This window comes from Prunus avium, chromosome 1, assembly GCF_965620075.1.
Source record: "Prunus avium chromosome 1, drPruAviu1.hap1.1, whole genome shotgun sequence".
In the NCBI taxonomy this organism is placed as follows: domain Eukaryota; kingdom Viridiplantae; phylum Streptophyta; class Magnoliopsida; order Rosales; family Rosaceae; genus Prunus; species Prunus avium.
In genome coordinates, this window is record NC_142284.1 from 44,653,462 (window position 1) to 44,668,159 (window position 14,698).

The 14,698-nt window shown below is 37.0% G+C and overlaps 2 protein-coding genes across 2 annotated transcripts; one reads left to right on the plus strand and one right to left on the minus strand.

Moving 5' to 3' along the window:
- Positions 1 to 5,629: 5,629 nt before the first annotated feature.
- LOC110762801 (phosphoglucomutase, cytoplasmic) lies at positions 5,630 to 10,980 on the plus strand. Its single transcript, XM_021965488.2, has 18 exons — positions 5,630 to 5,982; positions 6,586 to 6,667; positions 6,885 to 6,940; positions 7,269 to 7,382; positions 7,489 to 7,551; positions 7,700 to 7,816; positions 7,925 to 8,025; positions 8,152 to 8,211; positions 8,300 to 8,399; positions 8,501 to 8,658; positions 8,732 to 8,827; positions 9,053 to 9,116; positions 9,237 to 9,318; positions 9,418 to 9,593; positions 9,680 to 9,756; positions 9,947 to 10,079; positions 10,457 to 10,573; positions 10,658 to 10,980. The coding sequence occupies exons 1-18, from the start codon at positions 5,902 to 5,904 to the stop codon at positions 10,727 to 10,729; spliced, it is 1,749 nt and encodes a 582-aa protein (XP_021821180.1). The 5' UTR covers positions 5,630 to 5,901; the 3' UTR covers positions 10,730 to 10,980.
- A 387-nt stretch (positions 10,981 to 11,367) lies between these two features.
- Positions 11,368 to 13,613, minus strand: LOC110762802 (Plant invertase/pectin methylesterase inhibitor superfamily). The gene is made up of 2 exons (XM_021965489.2): positions 12,594 to 13,613; positions 11,368 to 12,214 (listed from the first exon to the last, which is right to left on the minus strand). The coding sequence occupies exons 1-2, from the start codon at positions 13,531 to 13,533 to the stop codon at positions 11,523 to 11,525; spliced, it is 1,632 nt and encodes a 543-aa protein (XP_021821181.2). The 5' UTR covers positions 13,534 to 13,613; the 3' UTR covers positions 11,368 to 11,522.
- Positions 13,614 to 14,698: the final 1,085 nt, after the last annotated feature.

Genomic DNA, 14,698 nt, shown 5'->3' on the forward strand with positions numbered 1-14,698 from the left:
ACCTTAGCTTTGAGATATTTTCTGAAGCAATTGGCATCTTATTGAGGACAAAACTTCATCATGGCAAGGGGACAATGGGCTAAGGCTTTATCAAAGGTGGTAGTTTAATATTAAAAGGTAAAAGCTGGAAAGGAGGAGAGAGGGAAGAGAAGTCAAAGGTGCAATCTGATTTGGGGGAAGCTTGAAACGGGAGAGAGGAGGATTCTATCATTCCAGACAACTAGAGAGCAGATTTTGGAGATTTGGAGCTAGGAGAAAGCCAAGGTGCAGCCAAGAAAAGTGGAGAAGAAGACTTCCACCATTGATGATCTTGAAGCTTTCATCATTTTCTGAAAATCTGTAAACTCTTTCTAATTTCATTTTGAGTTTGTATTTGAAATAAGTATGAGCAACTAAACTCCATAGCTAGGGCTTAGGTTGAAGCCCTAAACATGATTACCTTAATGTTTTGATACTTGAGTGTATGAATTTCTAGATATTGTTGATGAATTCCAATTCACCAAATTAATCTATCCTTGATGTGTGTTTTTCCTTAGTTGGCCATCTTTGAAAGCATGCTTCTTGAGATTGTTGGGATTATGTGTATCTTCATGTTATCCTAAGCAATAAATGGATGAAGTAAGAATCATCCATGTGAATTGGTTTCTTGAATACCTAATGTAAACACCATGCTATTAGGATTCTTGTGATGTTCATATTCTCTTTGAACTTAATGGGTTCTCCTTGTAATTGAATCGAAGTACGAACCATACCTAGGTTCGGTTATGGGGAGGGCACAAGTATTGTAGCACGAACCATGCACTTTACATACATTAGAGAGAATCAATGCGTCTTGAGCCATGAACCATGGTCTTGATTGCGAACATCTTCATCAACACGTTTAGAGTTCATCACTTGAGTATTTATGAACATAGGTAGAATTGTTTAGGGTGGATTCCGAAACCCTAGTGTTTGTTACATTTTAATTTCACAATTCGATAATTCATCTCTGCCTTTCTCATTTAAATTCAAAGTCCATTTACTTTCATGCAATAGAAATAGATCACTTGAAACAAATCAAAACCCCCCCCAATGTGTGTGTGAGTTGTGAGTTCGACACGTGGTGTGTCTTTGATACTGAATTTTATTTGTTTCCGTAATTGTTTTGGACTTTTGGTCCGCGTTGTGTTCTTGCATTTTCTGTTCTGAATCCAACCGTATAAAGAACGTGAATTTTCGACGTACGGTTGGAAAGTTATAGGCAAAACACTGGACAGAGGTCGAAACTGAAAAACAGAGAAACGAATCTGCCCAAAAACGACCGGTCGTTACTGTTCACGACCGGTCGCTCATCACACGTTTATTGAAATTTCGACTCTGCCGAAAAACGACCGGTCGTCACTGTTCACGCGACCGGTCGTCACTGTTCGCTGTTCACGCACTGTTCACGCACTGTTCACTGTTCACGGCACTGTTCACAGGTGATAAACAGGTGATAAAATGGCGATAGAAAATGCTGTTTGTGTTTTTCTTTAGTTTTCTTGTGTTGTTTCATTTCTTTTGCACTTCTTTACTTATTTTTAGTTTCCATTTTGCATTTGCGTATTTGTGGTGTGTCAATTAAGTGTTCTTTACGTACTCAAATTAGAACTTATAGGGAGCCGACAAGTTCTTCGTGGGATCGACCCCGTACTTGTATAATCTATACTTCAATAGACTCGTGCACTTGCGGGTATTTTTAATTGGTTGTTTGCACATTAATTTGTGTCCTCTTAGGAATGCAACAACAATATATTAGTATAAAGGTCAAGCTGAAAAGTCTTACCCCTGTATTGTAGTGAAGGGGCCTATTTATAGAGGGCATTTTGTATGCTCTTAGTACTTAATTTCGATGTGGGACTCGTGGGAGGGCCCTATGAGGTCGACACGAGTCTTTAGATATTTCGGGCGGGTGCTTCGAGGTTGATTCTGCAGAATCGGTAGAAGATACCGATTGTAGTCTATGTTGGGCATGTAGCGACCTTTTGCCCACTTGAGACAATATCATCGGTAGCCGATGCTGATTGTTCGGAGCCTTGGGCACTTGGGTAAGCTTCTAAGATCCACGTGTCGCTGTATGAGCGGAGGGTCAGATATGGTACAAACACCACACATAGTATTAGTTAAGACTTGGATGCAGGGTAGTGCTATTTATGGCCATGCGCTCATCTTGATTCTCATGAGAGTTACTAGAGAATAGCCCAATTCTCACAATCGCGGCCTCACGACGTCTCTCACTTAGGTGAGTTATCCAAGAGTACATGTGACCTGCACCCTGCAGGAGTTTGCCCGCCTCGAAACTCATTCAGGGATAAATCCCTTTCTGACGTGACATAAAATAGCACTTTTGCCTTAGGGATGAGCAAAAGAATATCTCAAGGATATCTCCATAGTTTTATGAGTGCTATATGAGTCACGCAATATGGATTGTTTCTACTACATTGAACTTCCTTCATGGGATCTCCAATCACAGAAGTTGGGTTACCTCCCTAGGTGACTCCCTTATGGGCTTAAGCACATCCCCCTCGACATTTTGCATTAATAGCCTCCTCCACGAGGCATGCATATCATGGCTGGCCTTCACAAGGCATATAAAATGTAGGTCGTGTCTTTGTTCTCCATTTTAGCGCGCTTTAAATCTGCATGTTATTGGAAATATTTCCTACACAATCTTGCACACAAATGATTAGTGGATTTCACCTCAATATAATTGGAAATTAAATACGCATTGGTATACATTTAAGTATAACGGAATACCATCACACATTAAATCTTATGATCAAGAGTACCTCTCAAGTCCATGAAACTTTGAGTATACCTACTAACACTTAATTCCTTTAACTATAAATACTGAGTATTTCATGATCATATCCAAGTTGAAATTGTATCTTGATGATTCTCAATATGAACCTATAAGACAATAAGAAGTCTCTACCAAAATCATCATTAGTTGCACACACTTTCATTATCAAAATTGAAGATAAATTAGTCTCATAATAAACTTTCAAAATATAAACAAATTTATATCACTAAATGAATGTAATGTATCTTTCCCATTATAACATAAAGAAAATGAAAACACACAAAAAATTATGGGAAAGAGAGAAGGAAAGCCTACATAAATGAATCTAATATTTTCCAGCATAAAAGCAAGACTGCATAATGTTAACAAATAAATTACAGCATTAAAGTTCATGTTTAGGAAAATTCAACTTCCACAAATTGTCTAAATTGTTTAAAAATAATTAAGAATGCAAAACTTTATAATAACTGTACAACATAACTTCAGTTTTAAAGAGATAATCAAAACCACTCAAAATCTGGAAAATTAAATTCAAAAATAAGTATTGATATTAATTTTGTATTTGAAATACCCACATAGTTAAGGAAAACTCAACCCCCACAAATTTAAGGAAAATTTTAAAATATATAAAGACTGTACCAAATTTTTATTTAATTTTAAATTCATAAGATATGCCAATAATACTTTAAAGGATTTACAAGTTGAAAATCTTACACCAAAACTCAAAATTAAATGCTACTTACAGTATTATAATTTATCATTTTATTTCAGTTTTCTCCATAATGTTTCACAATGTACACTTCCTGGCAATTAACTCAATGTGGCAGCTGTCAAGACTTTACACTCAAAAGAACATTAGTTCACTCAATATATTTTATCAAGATTAACTCAAGTAACTAATATGAAGGATTGCAACTTTAAAATGAATCCAAGACATTTAAACAAAATGTAATTAATTGCATAAATGATCAGAACATTAAAGGCAATAATCACCTAACAATATCAAAAACTTTACTGCCAAAAATAAGGGCTCTAAATGTCATGAAATTGACATTAAAGTTTTGAACTGCATAAATTAAAAAATAAATAAAAATCTCGTAATTAAATGTGCAATGTAAAAGCTTCCAAAAGAAGTTAATAGCAATTAACTAATTTTGGAACCAAAAGGAGCTAACGTCCAAAACCACTAAATTCAAATTATATTTTCCATTATAAAAACAAAACGAATCAATCAAAATAAAATAATAGCTGCATGCTTGCAATTTCAAATTTGGTACTCAAATGCCAATTCAATGTCATCTCAATAATCATAGTAAATATAGTAGTAAGACCACTAAATACATAAATAAAATAGATATTATATATAGACATATGCACAAAATAGAATAGTCAAAATTAATTTCTCCATAAATGTAAAAATTCTAATTCTCAATAAATTGAAGTTGGTTTCAAAACAAGTAATCATAGAAAAGTCAGCAAATTAAAGTTTGACAAAATTGGGCATTCACACCAATATAAAGAAATTCCATAGAGAAAAGAAAAGGTATAAGCGTATGCAATCAAGAAAAAGTATTCTCATGGATTGACATTTCTAGATTAAGTAAAACAATAAACAGACACAATACAACCTCTGATTTGTAAAGAACAAAAGGACCATGTAGATAAGATCATCAAATAGATTTCCATTTTCCATTTCCATTTTATATTATTTATTTATTTATTTAAAAGTTGACAAAACTAAACAAGTGGAGAATGATAAGTTTCTGTATTGTCTGATTTCACAAAATTCAAACTAAGTTAATTTCTTGGAATCACACACATTTATAGCAATGCTCACACTTGCATAAGATAAAATATTAATTGGTAGCACTTATCTCGCGGTATATGATATTCGACCCCAATATCTTGATTCCATCATAACTCCTGTTTGAAAATTATTTTAAAATAAAAATTATAATAAATAAATTATTTTTTTGGTTTGAAAATTAACAAATTATCCAATTCATACAATGAGAAATTTTTTGAAGTTGAACTTGAAAAAATATTAATTATAAAATTAAAAATATAGCATTGGATTTCAAAATTTTATTTTTAAAAAATACAATCGGTCCGGTCTGGTTTGGTACGGTGTGAAATTAGAGTCGAAACCTGTTGGAACCGATTCAGTCCTCTATTTTGTTTTGGTTTGTTGACTTTTTTGGTCTGGTTTTTTTTTTCGTTGGTTTCGTTCGATATTCCAGTTTTTAGATCCCGATGCCCACCTCTATAGGTAACAGTGGAGGGCAAAGTGAATCACCAAACCTTGGTCAAGGACCACTTTGAGTCACTTTAACTTTTAAAGAATAAAATAAGATTTAACCATAATTTTATAAGGTACTACAGTAAATAAGCCTAATAACAATAAAAAAGAAGAAGTGGTAACTTGAGTTTTCAACCCAATTTTTAACCTATTCAAGAGAAGACTGGACTGGACTGACACTGGCAGGCCCAGATTAATAATTGTTTTTATAGTGTATGGACGTCGGCCCATCAAATTTTCGAGTAAATATGGTGTGGATTTGAACAGCAAAACCGGTAGTTGGGTGCTTGGGTTGCAAAGAGCAAATGATAATTATTTGAAAGTAGTTGGGGTAGTGAAGTCAAAAAACACAAGTCAAAAACCGTGGGAATCGCTCTCTCTTTGCTCACAAAACCCGGCAGTAAAGATCAACGGCCACCTGATTAGAAAGAAAAAAAGAAAAAAAAAGGATCAACGGCCAAAACTATAGTATTAATACGTGACACGGTGGGGAACATTTTTTAGAGTATTCGCACAAACATCATCCGATCCCATATTCCTCCCTCTTCACTCTCACCTCCAAGTCTCCCATCTTTTACGTGTATTACTCACTCACTTCTCTTCCGCAAAACAAAATTAAAATTAGCGTAAATCCTACAACGTTGCCACCTTTCCTTTCACTATAAATCACTCTCTCTCTCTAAACTCCATCTCCAACATCTGAGCCTCGCCTTGTATCTCTCCCTTTCTCTGTGCTTTGCGTGCTCCGATTTGAATCGCGGTTTGTTCTCAGGAAGCAAAAATGCAGTCGGGTCAGGTTAAGCGGGTCGAGACCACGCCTTTCGAAGGCCAAAAGCCTGGAACCTCTGGTCTCCGCAAGAAGGTTTGTCTCTCTCGCCTTTTCAATTTCATAATCAAGTACTTTCTTCATGAATTATGTATTCTCGAAGCTGGATCTGTTGCGCTCGAGCATTCTTGCACTCTGTTTTTGCAATCAAATTTTCGTTGTTTCGATTTCGTGAATTCTCGCATTGCTTTCCGGTGCTTTGCTATTGCTAGATTATTGGATCGGTACCTGAAATTGCAACTGTTTCAGTCTGATCTCTATTCGATCAAACCGATCCGTTTACTGCGTGCGTCGAATTTTTAGATCCATGTTAATTGATTTCTATTTTGATTAGATCTTAGTTATAGCGTGGAATAGAATTCCGGAATTTGCTTCCACCATGTTACTGGTTTTATTCTAACATGTAATCTGCCTTTAGGATTGCTTCAGTGCAAATTCAATATGATTTTCTGGAGAACATTTTAACTTTTATTTTTCTAAAAACTTAAAGGACATTATGTCTACGCACTATGAGACTGGAGATTGCCTGTTAGAAAATGCATGCCTTTTTTCTAAGCTACAATGCACTCCTTAGATTGCTTTGATTACTGTTTGTTTTTCCTTATTCATTTTAGTATTATGCTGGCTGGAACTTTTCAGGTGAAAGTTTTTACGCAACCCCATTACTTGCAAAATTTTGTTCAGTCAACATTCAATGCCCTTCCAGCAGATAAAGTTAAAGGTTGGTGTTACTGAACTTGGCCTTTTTTCTCTTCCTCAACAAAATTGTGTAAATTGTCCCCACTGCTTCTCATTTATATGATTTAGAACTAAACATGCATATATTTATATTGGTTTATTCCCCGTTGCTTGGTTTGAATTTTTATTGGCTTAGTTTCAAGTGTTTTTATGTTCTTTGAGAAGGTGTCATTAACTTATCATTTTTTTCATCCTTGTAGGTGCTAGAATTGTTGTATCTGGTGATGGTCGCTATTATTCAAAGGAAGCTATTCAGGTAATTTTACATTCCATTATGTTTCTGAACTTGATACTGTTTTGTGATGGTATATATGTTTTGTACTTACTCTGGTAAGCAAGGAAACAGAAATGTTGTTTGGATCTGGATACCTTGGGGTTGGCTGCAATTGACAAGGGTTGGGCTTGTCAAGGCCACCCATTGGAGCCAGCTGGAATCTTATTCGGAGTTCACTACTGTTGGCTCCCCTTTTTTTTTTTTTTTCCTTTTTTGGTGGCGGAGTCAAGGGTTTATTGCTTCTTCTAATATAACTTTTTTGTGAGAAATATAATGTCTTCTATTTCTAATATGTTTTGTTGATTGACAGATCATAATTAAGATGGCAGCAGGCAATGGAGTAAGAAGTGTTTGGGTTGGTCAAAATGGGTTGCTTTCAACTCCTGCTGTATCAGCTGTCATACGTGAAAGAGTTGGTGCTGATGTAAGTTATATTAAGTTAAGATCTAGCCCTTTTACTACTACTACTACTACTACTGGTATTACATTGGTATTGCGACCTGTTTCACTTGTTTGTGGTTTGAATCCAGGGATCAAAGGCATCAGGAGCATTTATACTGACAGCAAGTCACAATCCAGGTGGCCCAAATGAGGTACATGATCCCTGCGTCAATATACTTGTGTTATAACTTATTTGAGTTAAAGAACTTTTCAATATAACTTTCAACAACTTATACCACGATTTTTTTGCTTGTTATCTATTGGGAACTTATCGTATTCCTTTTTGTGTCCTTATTGCAGGATTTTGGGATTAAATACAACATGGAAAATGGTGGACCTGCTCCAGAGTCGATCACTGACAAAATATACGAGAACACTACAAAAATAAAGGAGTATTTGACAGTGGAGCTCCCTGATGTACTCCATCAAATCTAAGCTCCATTTCTTTATTTACTTAAATCTTATTACAAAACTACTGCACTTTGAGTTCCATTTATTGTAATGATCTTTCAATGTATGCGACAGGTGGATATTGCTAAAGTAGGTGTAACCACCTTTTCAGTGGATGGAGGAACTTTTGATGTTGATGTTTTTGATTCAGCGAGTGATTATGTGAAGTTGATGAAGTAAGCTTACCTCTAAGAAGAATCTTCTGCCTGTGTGAATTTGGTCACATTGTTGTGATCAATACCATATGTTTAGCTTAACGTTAGGACACTGTTCCTTTGACTCAAGTAATTCTCGTTTTCCAGGTCAATCTTTGATTTTGGGTCTATCCGGAAGCTGCTATCGTCTCCAAAATTCACATTCTGGTACGTAGATAGCTCCATATTTTCATTTTCTGTATTGCAGCAGTTCTTACCACTGGTGGTGTGACCTGTCTCTGTTGTCATGTCAAAGTTATGACGCGCTACATGGAGTTGCTGGAGCTTATGCGAAACGTATTTTTGTGGAAGAGCTTGGTGCAAAAGAAAGCTCATTATTAAACTGCGTACCCAAGGTTTTTTTATGTTTGAGACAACTTTTCTTCGCTCACTATGCAGTCTAAAATTAATGTATCCATATGGTTCACCCTGTTTTGCTTGTAATTCATGCAAACAGGAAGACTTTGGAGGAGGGCATCCAGATCCTAATCTGACCTATGCAAAGGAGTTGGTTGCGCGAATGGGATTGGGTAAATCAACTACTCAAGATGAGCCCCCAGAATTTGGTGCTGCTGCTGATGGTGATGCAGATCGTAACATGATCCTTGGTAAAAGGTAGCATCAGCCTTGTGAGTGTAATTCTAATCTTGTCCTTCACTTGCATTCATAACTTTATCTTATTTCTTAGGTTTTTCGTTACCCCATCGGATTCTGTAGCCATCATTGCTGCAAATGCAGTTGAAGCCATACCTTACTTCTCTGCTGGTTTGAAGGGAGTTGCCAGGTAGTTTATTGATATTCTTAGCATTCAGTCTATTTCACTCTAGAGCTACATAAATTTGTTTGAAGTTTTTTTTCCTTTTCATAGACTATTTGTGGATTTCACAGTTTGGCAATATATTTTTGGCGTTTGAATAATTTATGTATGTTTTTAAAAGTATGTATTTTGGATATATATTTTCATGCCTAGCTGTTCTTGATTATCATCTTTTGACTTGTCCACTTGTAGGAGCATGCCTACCTCAGCTGCCCTTGATGTTGTAGCCAAACATTTAAATTTGAAATTTTTTGAGGTACTCTCTCTCTCTCTCTCTCTCTCTCTCTCACACACACACACACACACACACACACACAACCCTATGCTTCTGGGTGAATAAACCATTAACCTTTTCGGTATCTACTATATACTCCAGGTACCCACTGGCTGGAAATTTTTTGGTAATTTGATGGATGCTGGGTTATGTTCAGTTTGTGGGGAAGAAAGTTTTGGAACAGGTCAGTTTTCAGGAAGTGCCTTCTAAAGTAGTTCAATCAACATTTGAATTATTAGAAACAATCTTGGTGGCAATGTCAATGTTTTGCATCCTTGGACAGGTTCGGATCATATACGTGAGAAAGATGGTATCTGGGCAGTTTTAGCTTGGTTATCTATACTTGCTTATAAAAATAAGGAAAATCTTGGTGGGGAGAAGCTTGTCAGTGTTGAAGACATAGTTCGTCAGCATTGGGCTACCTTTGGTCGCCATTATTATACTCGATATGACTATGAGGTTCATTAATATTTTAAGGTGTTCTTTCCTGCGTTCAACTATATAATCTTGTATTGCTATTAATTATTATATATTTTTCCTTGAAGAATGTGGATGCAGGTGCAGCAAAGGAACTGATGGCATCTTTGGTGAAATTGCAATCTTCCCTTTCTGAAGTCAATCAGTATGTTTCTTACGCTGCCTTAAAAAGCTATATTCCTGTATTAGATATGTAAATTCTTCTGTTTTATTTCTTTTTGTCATTTCCCAGACTGTTTATTTCTTTTGACATATTTTTCTAAGACCATGAATTGCATGTCACGTCATTTGAATTCATGGTTTGATCTGTTCTCTTCTTTCTTTTTGACATACAGGATTGTGAAGGGCATACATTCAGATGTCTCCAGTGTCGTCAACGCTGATGAATTTGAATACAAGGATCCTGTTGATGGCTCCATCTCAAAACACCAGGGCATTCGGTACTTGTTTGAGGATGGATCACGATTGGTAAGTTGACACAGGTTTTGTTAATAGCTTAGCCATGGAATTATTGATTGTATGTGACAATGGTAGAAGAGGAATACGTCGATTAAAATGATGTAACTGTTGTGAAAAGTGTTGAAGCGTTTTATATTTGGTGTGTTCGAAGATGCTAGATTTCCACAAACAAGGCTTATATTTCTGATAACATTTTTTTTCTTCCCTGGGAGTGATTAACAATTTACATTAAATTATGCGTTTCAGTCAATTTCACTTTTTCGTCTGAAGAATTTTTCTCTCCACGCTTCCTATGTGGCAAATTTCTTTTTATATTTCTAGAGAATACTCTTCCTGGAGCTAACTCGAGCTATTCATTCTTCCACACTCCTTGAACACAATTGCAGGTTTTCCGCCTCTCAGGCACTGGCTCAGAAGGTGCCACAATCCGACTATACATTGAGCAGTACGAGAAGGATCCATCAAAAATTGGCAGAGAATCTCAAGAAGCACTTGGTCCTCTTGTGAGTTAAATCTTCATCTTTAAAGTTTATATTCAAACTTTGTGGCCAATTTTTTGGGCTGGTTCTGATTCACTATTTATACAGGTGGAGGTTGCTCTTAAGCTTTCCAAGATGCAAGAATTCACTGGTCGATCTGCCCCTACTGTTATTACATAGATGCACATCTCTAAAATTTAAAAAAAAAAAAAAAAGTAACATGGTGCTTCGTTTTGAATATGAAAAAGGACTGGCATGGTTTCTTCAAATGTATTCGTAATAAGAACCCTTTTTTGTAATTTGGTGGTCTGCTTATGACTACGGAAGTAAGCTGGCAGCAGGGCTGCCGGCAAATGAGAGTGTTGTTGACAAGTAAAACTACTCGCTGATATAATTTTTGACTTTTCAAAATAAATGTGAATTTTAAATTATACTCTGCGTTCATATCCAATTCTCGTGAACTTCTTCAACCAATTTGTAATTTAGTTTGAGGTTTAGAGCTTATTTAGCTTATAATGGTTGGCACAAATTTTATAATTTCAACTATTGTTGTCGTTTGTTTTCTTCATTATAGCTTCGCTTTTGGGACATGTGGCACTCCAGTAGTGGCTACTACAAGCACTACTTGTACTCCCACCTGTGACGCATCAAATTGGTCCATGTGAGGTGGTCTTTGCACATGCTTGCTACGTACTCTCATCTCTTCTCTTAGATAATGCATCTAAAAAGTTTTCCTTTTTTTTCATAAGGCATTAAATAATATTTGCAACTACGTTACGTCTGGGGCATTCATCGGGAGGGATAAGGAAAAAGGGGAAAAGAAGGCAAGAAAACAAGCATCTCCGTAGATATCATATTCCAAAAGGAAGCTAACACATACTATGTTACAAGTGTACAACTTTAAGTCCTTATCCCACCTACACAAGTGACACGTGCATGCATGATGTATACATATCCATTCACATAACAATTATCACAGACCAGCTGAAAATGGCACTCCTGTCGCCGGAATCCAAGATTCTCCGGCCAATATGCTCCCAACTGTAAACTTCCCAGCCTCCCCGGCACTCGTTATGACACGATAGCCTGGCCACTTGACCCTCCCTCCAGTGGCAGCACCAGCCCCAGAGTTCATGTACTCACCATAATAAAGTGTAGAGAGGGCAAAGCTTCCGCTCCATGGGAACCATCCAGCCGGGTCAATCAACCCATCTAGATCACTCTTCATGATCACCGTCCTCGAGTACTTTTTCCATGGCCTGCCCAAATAGGTCCTAAACGAGCCTTGCACAGCTCTCAAGTCTGGAGCAGCTGTGACGAGCGAGCTATGGATAACAATGCCTGTGTTCTCATTGGGGTCAGTCCTCGACTGTGCTGTGACGGTGTTTAGTTGGTAGCTCATTGGTTTTCTCACGTATATGTTGCAGTTTTGGAGCACGGCCGTGGCGTCGCCGCAGATGAAGTCTACCGTGCCGTATACGTCGCACTCACGGTAGAATTGGCGTTGAGCGTATACGTATAAGGTGTCTTGGTAGCCTTTGAAGCTGCAACGGTAGAACACTGAGTGATCCGCGCCAGAGCGCAGTGCCACGGCTTGGTGTTTCTGCGGTCCGGCTGTGTTCTCAAATGTCATGCCCTGAGCAATGAAGTCTTCCCCCGTAACCCCTAAGTTTAATTGAAGTCAAAAATATATATTTATTAATTTTGTGAATCATTGGATGCATATGTTAGGAGATAAAAACTCAGTTAAAAGGTCATGCGATCAACAAATAAAAAGTTATGTTCGAATTTATGCACATGTCATCTTATGTTATTAATTTTGTTAATTAGTTAGTAATCATTCATTTCAAAAGAAAATGTTGATTGCCTTAATCAATCGAACATGACCTAATTAAAGTTGGTCTAGCATCTATTAGTATATATATATATATATATATAAATAGGGATTTCACCTAGCATACACATAAAGCTCTAAACTTAATTAACATCATCGGGTGTTAATTATAAGTTGATTTAAGTTGTTAATGCTTCAAAACAAACGTACCAAAAGTGGCAGAGCTATATGTGGTTGAACCATCTTGATTATTTCTGTTCCCGGTAACAATGGTTGCATCAATCCCATCACCAATGAACATGATGTTCTTCATTGTCTTCTTAATCTCAACGTTCTCTTTGTAAACCCCAGCTTTCACGTGTATAACAAATCTTTCAGTGGACCCACTGCGTAGGTTCTGCGCAGCAGCCACAGCCTCAGAAATTGTCTTGTAGTTTCCAGACCCATCTTGGGCTACTACCATATCAGCTTTTGGCCCACCCCCAGTCGATTGCAGAAGCTTTCGATCAGCAAATGAAACCCATTCCGGGAACCCATCATCTGATTCCGAGAGCAATAAGCGTCGTTTCCCACGAACCTGTTTGCTGAAATGCAAAGCCGACGGTGAAGTTGAGGCCTTGTGTAGCGACAGTGAATTGCTAAGCAGCTTGGACAGGTTGCTTGTTAGCGTGACATAATTTGGAAATGATTGTAAATAAGAATTAGGAATTTTGAGATCGGTGAAACCATTTTGGCAAGTTTGTTGATTAGCAATCGATGCACTTAACCATGTATTGGCGTCTAGGGCATTGTTGGAGCGAATCGAACGATTGATCTTGTCCACGGTGTCCTCATGGAGCTCCAAACAATCATTCCAAGCCAACTTGGCTCTCTCGTCTTTCAATGAGTTCAAGTTCAAGGATGAGACGAGTTGATGGGCTCCAATGGCTTGGTCCATGGTGACTTTAAGTGTCAAGTCACGAAATGTAAACCTTATTTGTTCATGATCATCTAGGGTTGATAAGAGGTTGGTGTTGATGAAATGGTTGCACACTTGAGGGTATGGGGTTTGGCTGCATCGTATACTGACAGAAGAAGAGCTATATTGCGCCATGAATATAGGAGAAATGAAAACAAGAAAATAAGTACTGAACAAAGAAAAGTGATCCATGGAGGGAGGAGGGCTAGCGATTAAGTTAGAAAAGGTACAGAACTTTGTACGAGTTGAGTTGTGATATCTTAAGAGGGCAACTGAGGCTTCATTTTATAGACCAGAACTTGACTTTGGTAGAGTTTACGTGGGTGGTGTACTTGCGCTTTCTTTTTTCTTGGGGGTGCAAAAGGGGTTTATGGTTGTTTCTATATGCCACTTGGAAGGGACTATTTTAGGCCACTAGATATATTATGGCATTTATTTATCTTTAATAATAAATAATAAATAAATAAAAAAGAGTGATGACAGTAACATAAGATGGTGGAAGACTCACGTATATGCACTGACATGAAAGAATATCAAGAAGAAGATGATGAGACAATTAGAATGAGCCTTTGTATTTTGCTAATTTCCATTTTAACACACAAGCATTTTTCGAAGTCTTTTTTCTTTCTCTTCTTAATTTTTTGGACTAGTTGAGCTTGAGTCTTTGTACTCGCCTTGCTGTCTAAGATCGGTCCAGTCCATTTCAAAGAAGGACGGGCCCAGTCAAGAATCTTTTTCTTCTGTCTTTGTTTTTTTTGCGGGGGGGGGGGGGGGGGGAAGAGATGGAAAGAGTCAAGATGACCAATTGTTGGTCGAAAACTAAACAAGAAAGCATCATCATTCATTAGTCTGAATTAAAGCAGTATCACTGTATACAAGTTTAATTAAACATCAAATTGAACTTTTGAACATATATTCCCTCACTGGTCTTAAATAAATACCGAAGCATTTCAGTGAAGGTGTATTCTTCAAATTTGAAATCTGTTCTTTTTAGCAATTAGCACTTGGATGAGATAACCCACAAGAACAAGAAGAAAATTCAAGCAAGCATATGCGTACAAATTACAATTGTTTGGAAAGGAAACTAGCTAGCTAAGGTAAAAAGTAATTAATCATATTAAGAGAATTGCGTGTGAAGTTTTGGCATTTAATTTTCATATTCATGAGCGGCTAATCCGCCTTCTTCACATATTCATTTATCTCTACACAAACCCATCTCTCCAAGAAAAATTGATGAAAACCTCTTTGGAAAGCTCTGAAACAACTATCCCATTGGATTCAGGTAAGATCAATCGAATTCAGATTGCCTTTACTTTTCATCTTAATTTTTCTTCTTTCTTTTCTGCGATTGTAATGT

Excerpts from the sequence above, each read along its gene's own strand:
- LOC110762801 (XM_021965488.2), top strand. The coding sequence starts at position 5,902 with ATGCAGTCGGGTCAGGTTAAGCGGGTCGAGACCACGCCTTTCGAAGGC. Across the intron at positions 6,668-6,884 it reads TCCAGCAGATAAAGTTAAAG|GTGCTAGAATTGTTGTATCT; the intron begins GTTGGTGTTACT and ends TCATCCTTGTAG. Across the intron at positions 8,659-8,731 it reads AACATGATCCTTGGTAAAAG|GTTTTTCGTTACCCCATCGG; the intron begins GTAGCATCAGCC and ends CTTATTTCTTAG.
- LOC110762802 (XM_021965489.2), bottom strand. The coding sequence starts at position 13,533 with ATGGATCACTTTTCTTTGTTCAGTACTTATTTTCTTGTTTTCATTTCT. Across the intron at positions 12,215-12,593 it reads ATATAGCTCTGCCACTTTTG|GGGTTACGGGGGAAGACTTC; the intron begins GTACGTTTGTTT and ends AATTAAACTTAG.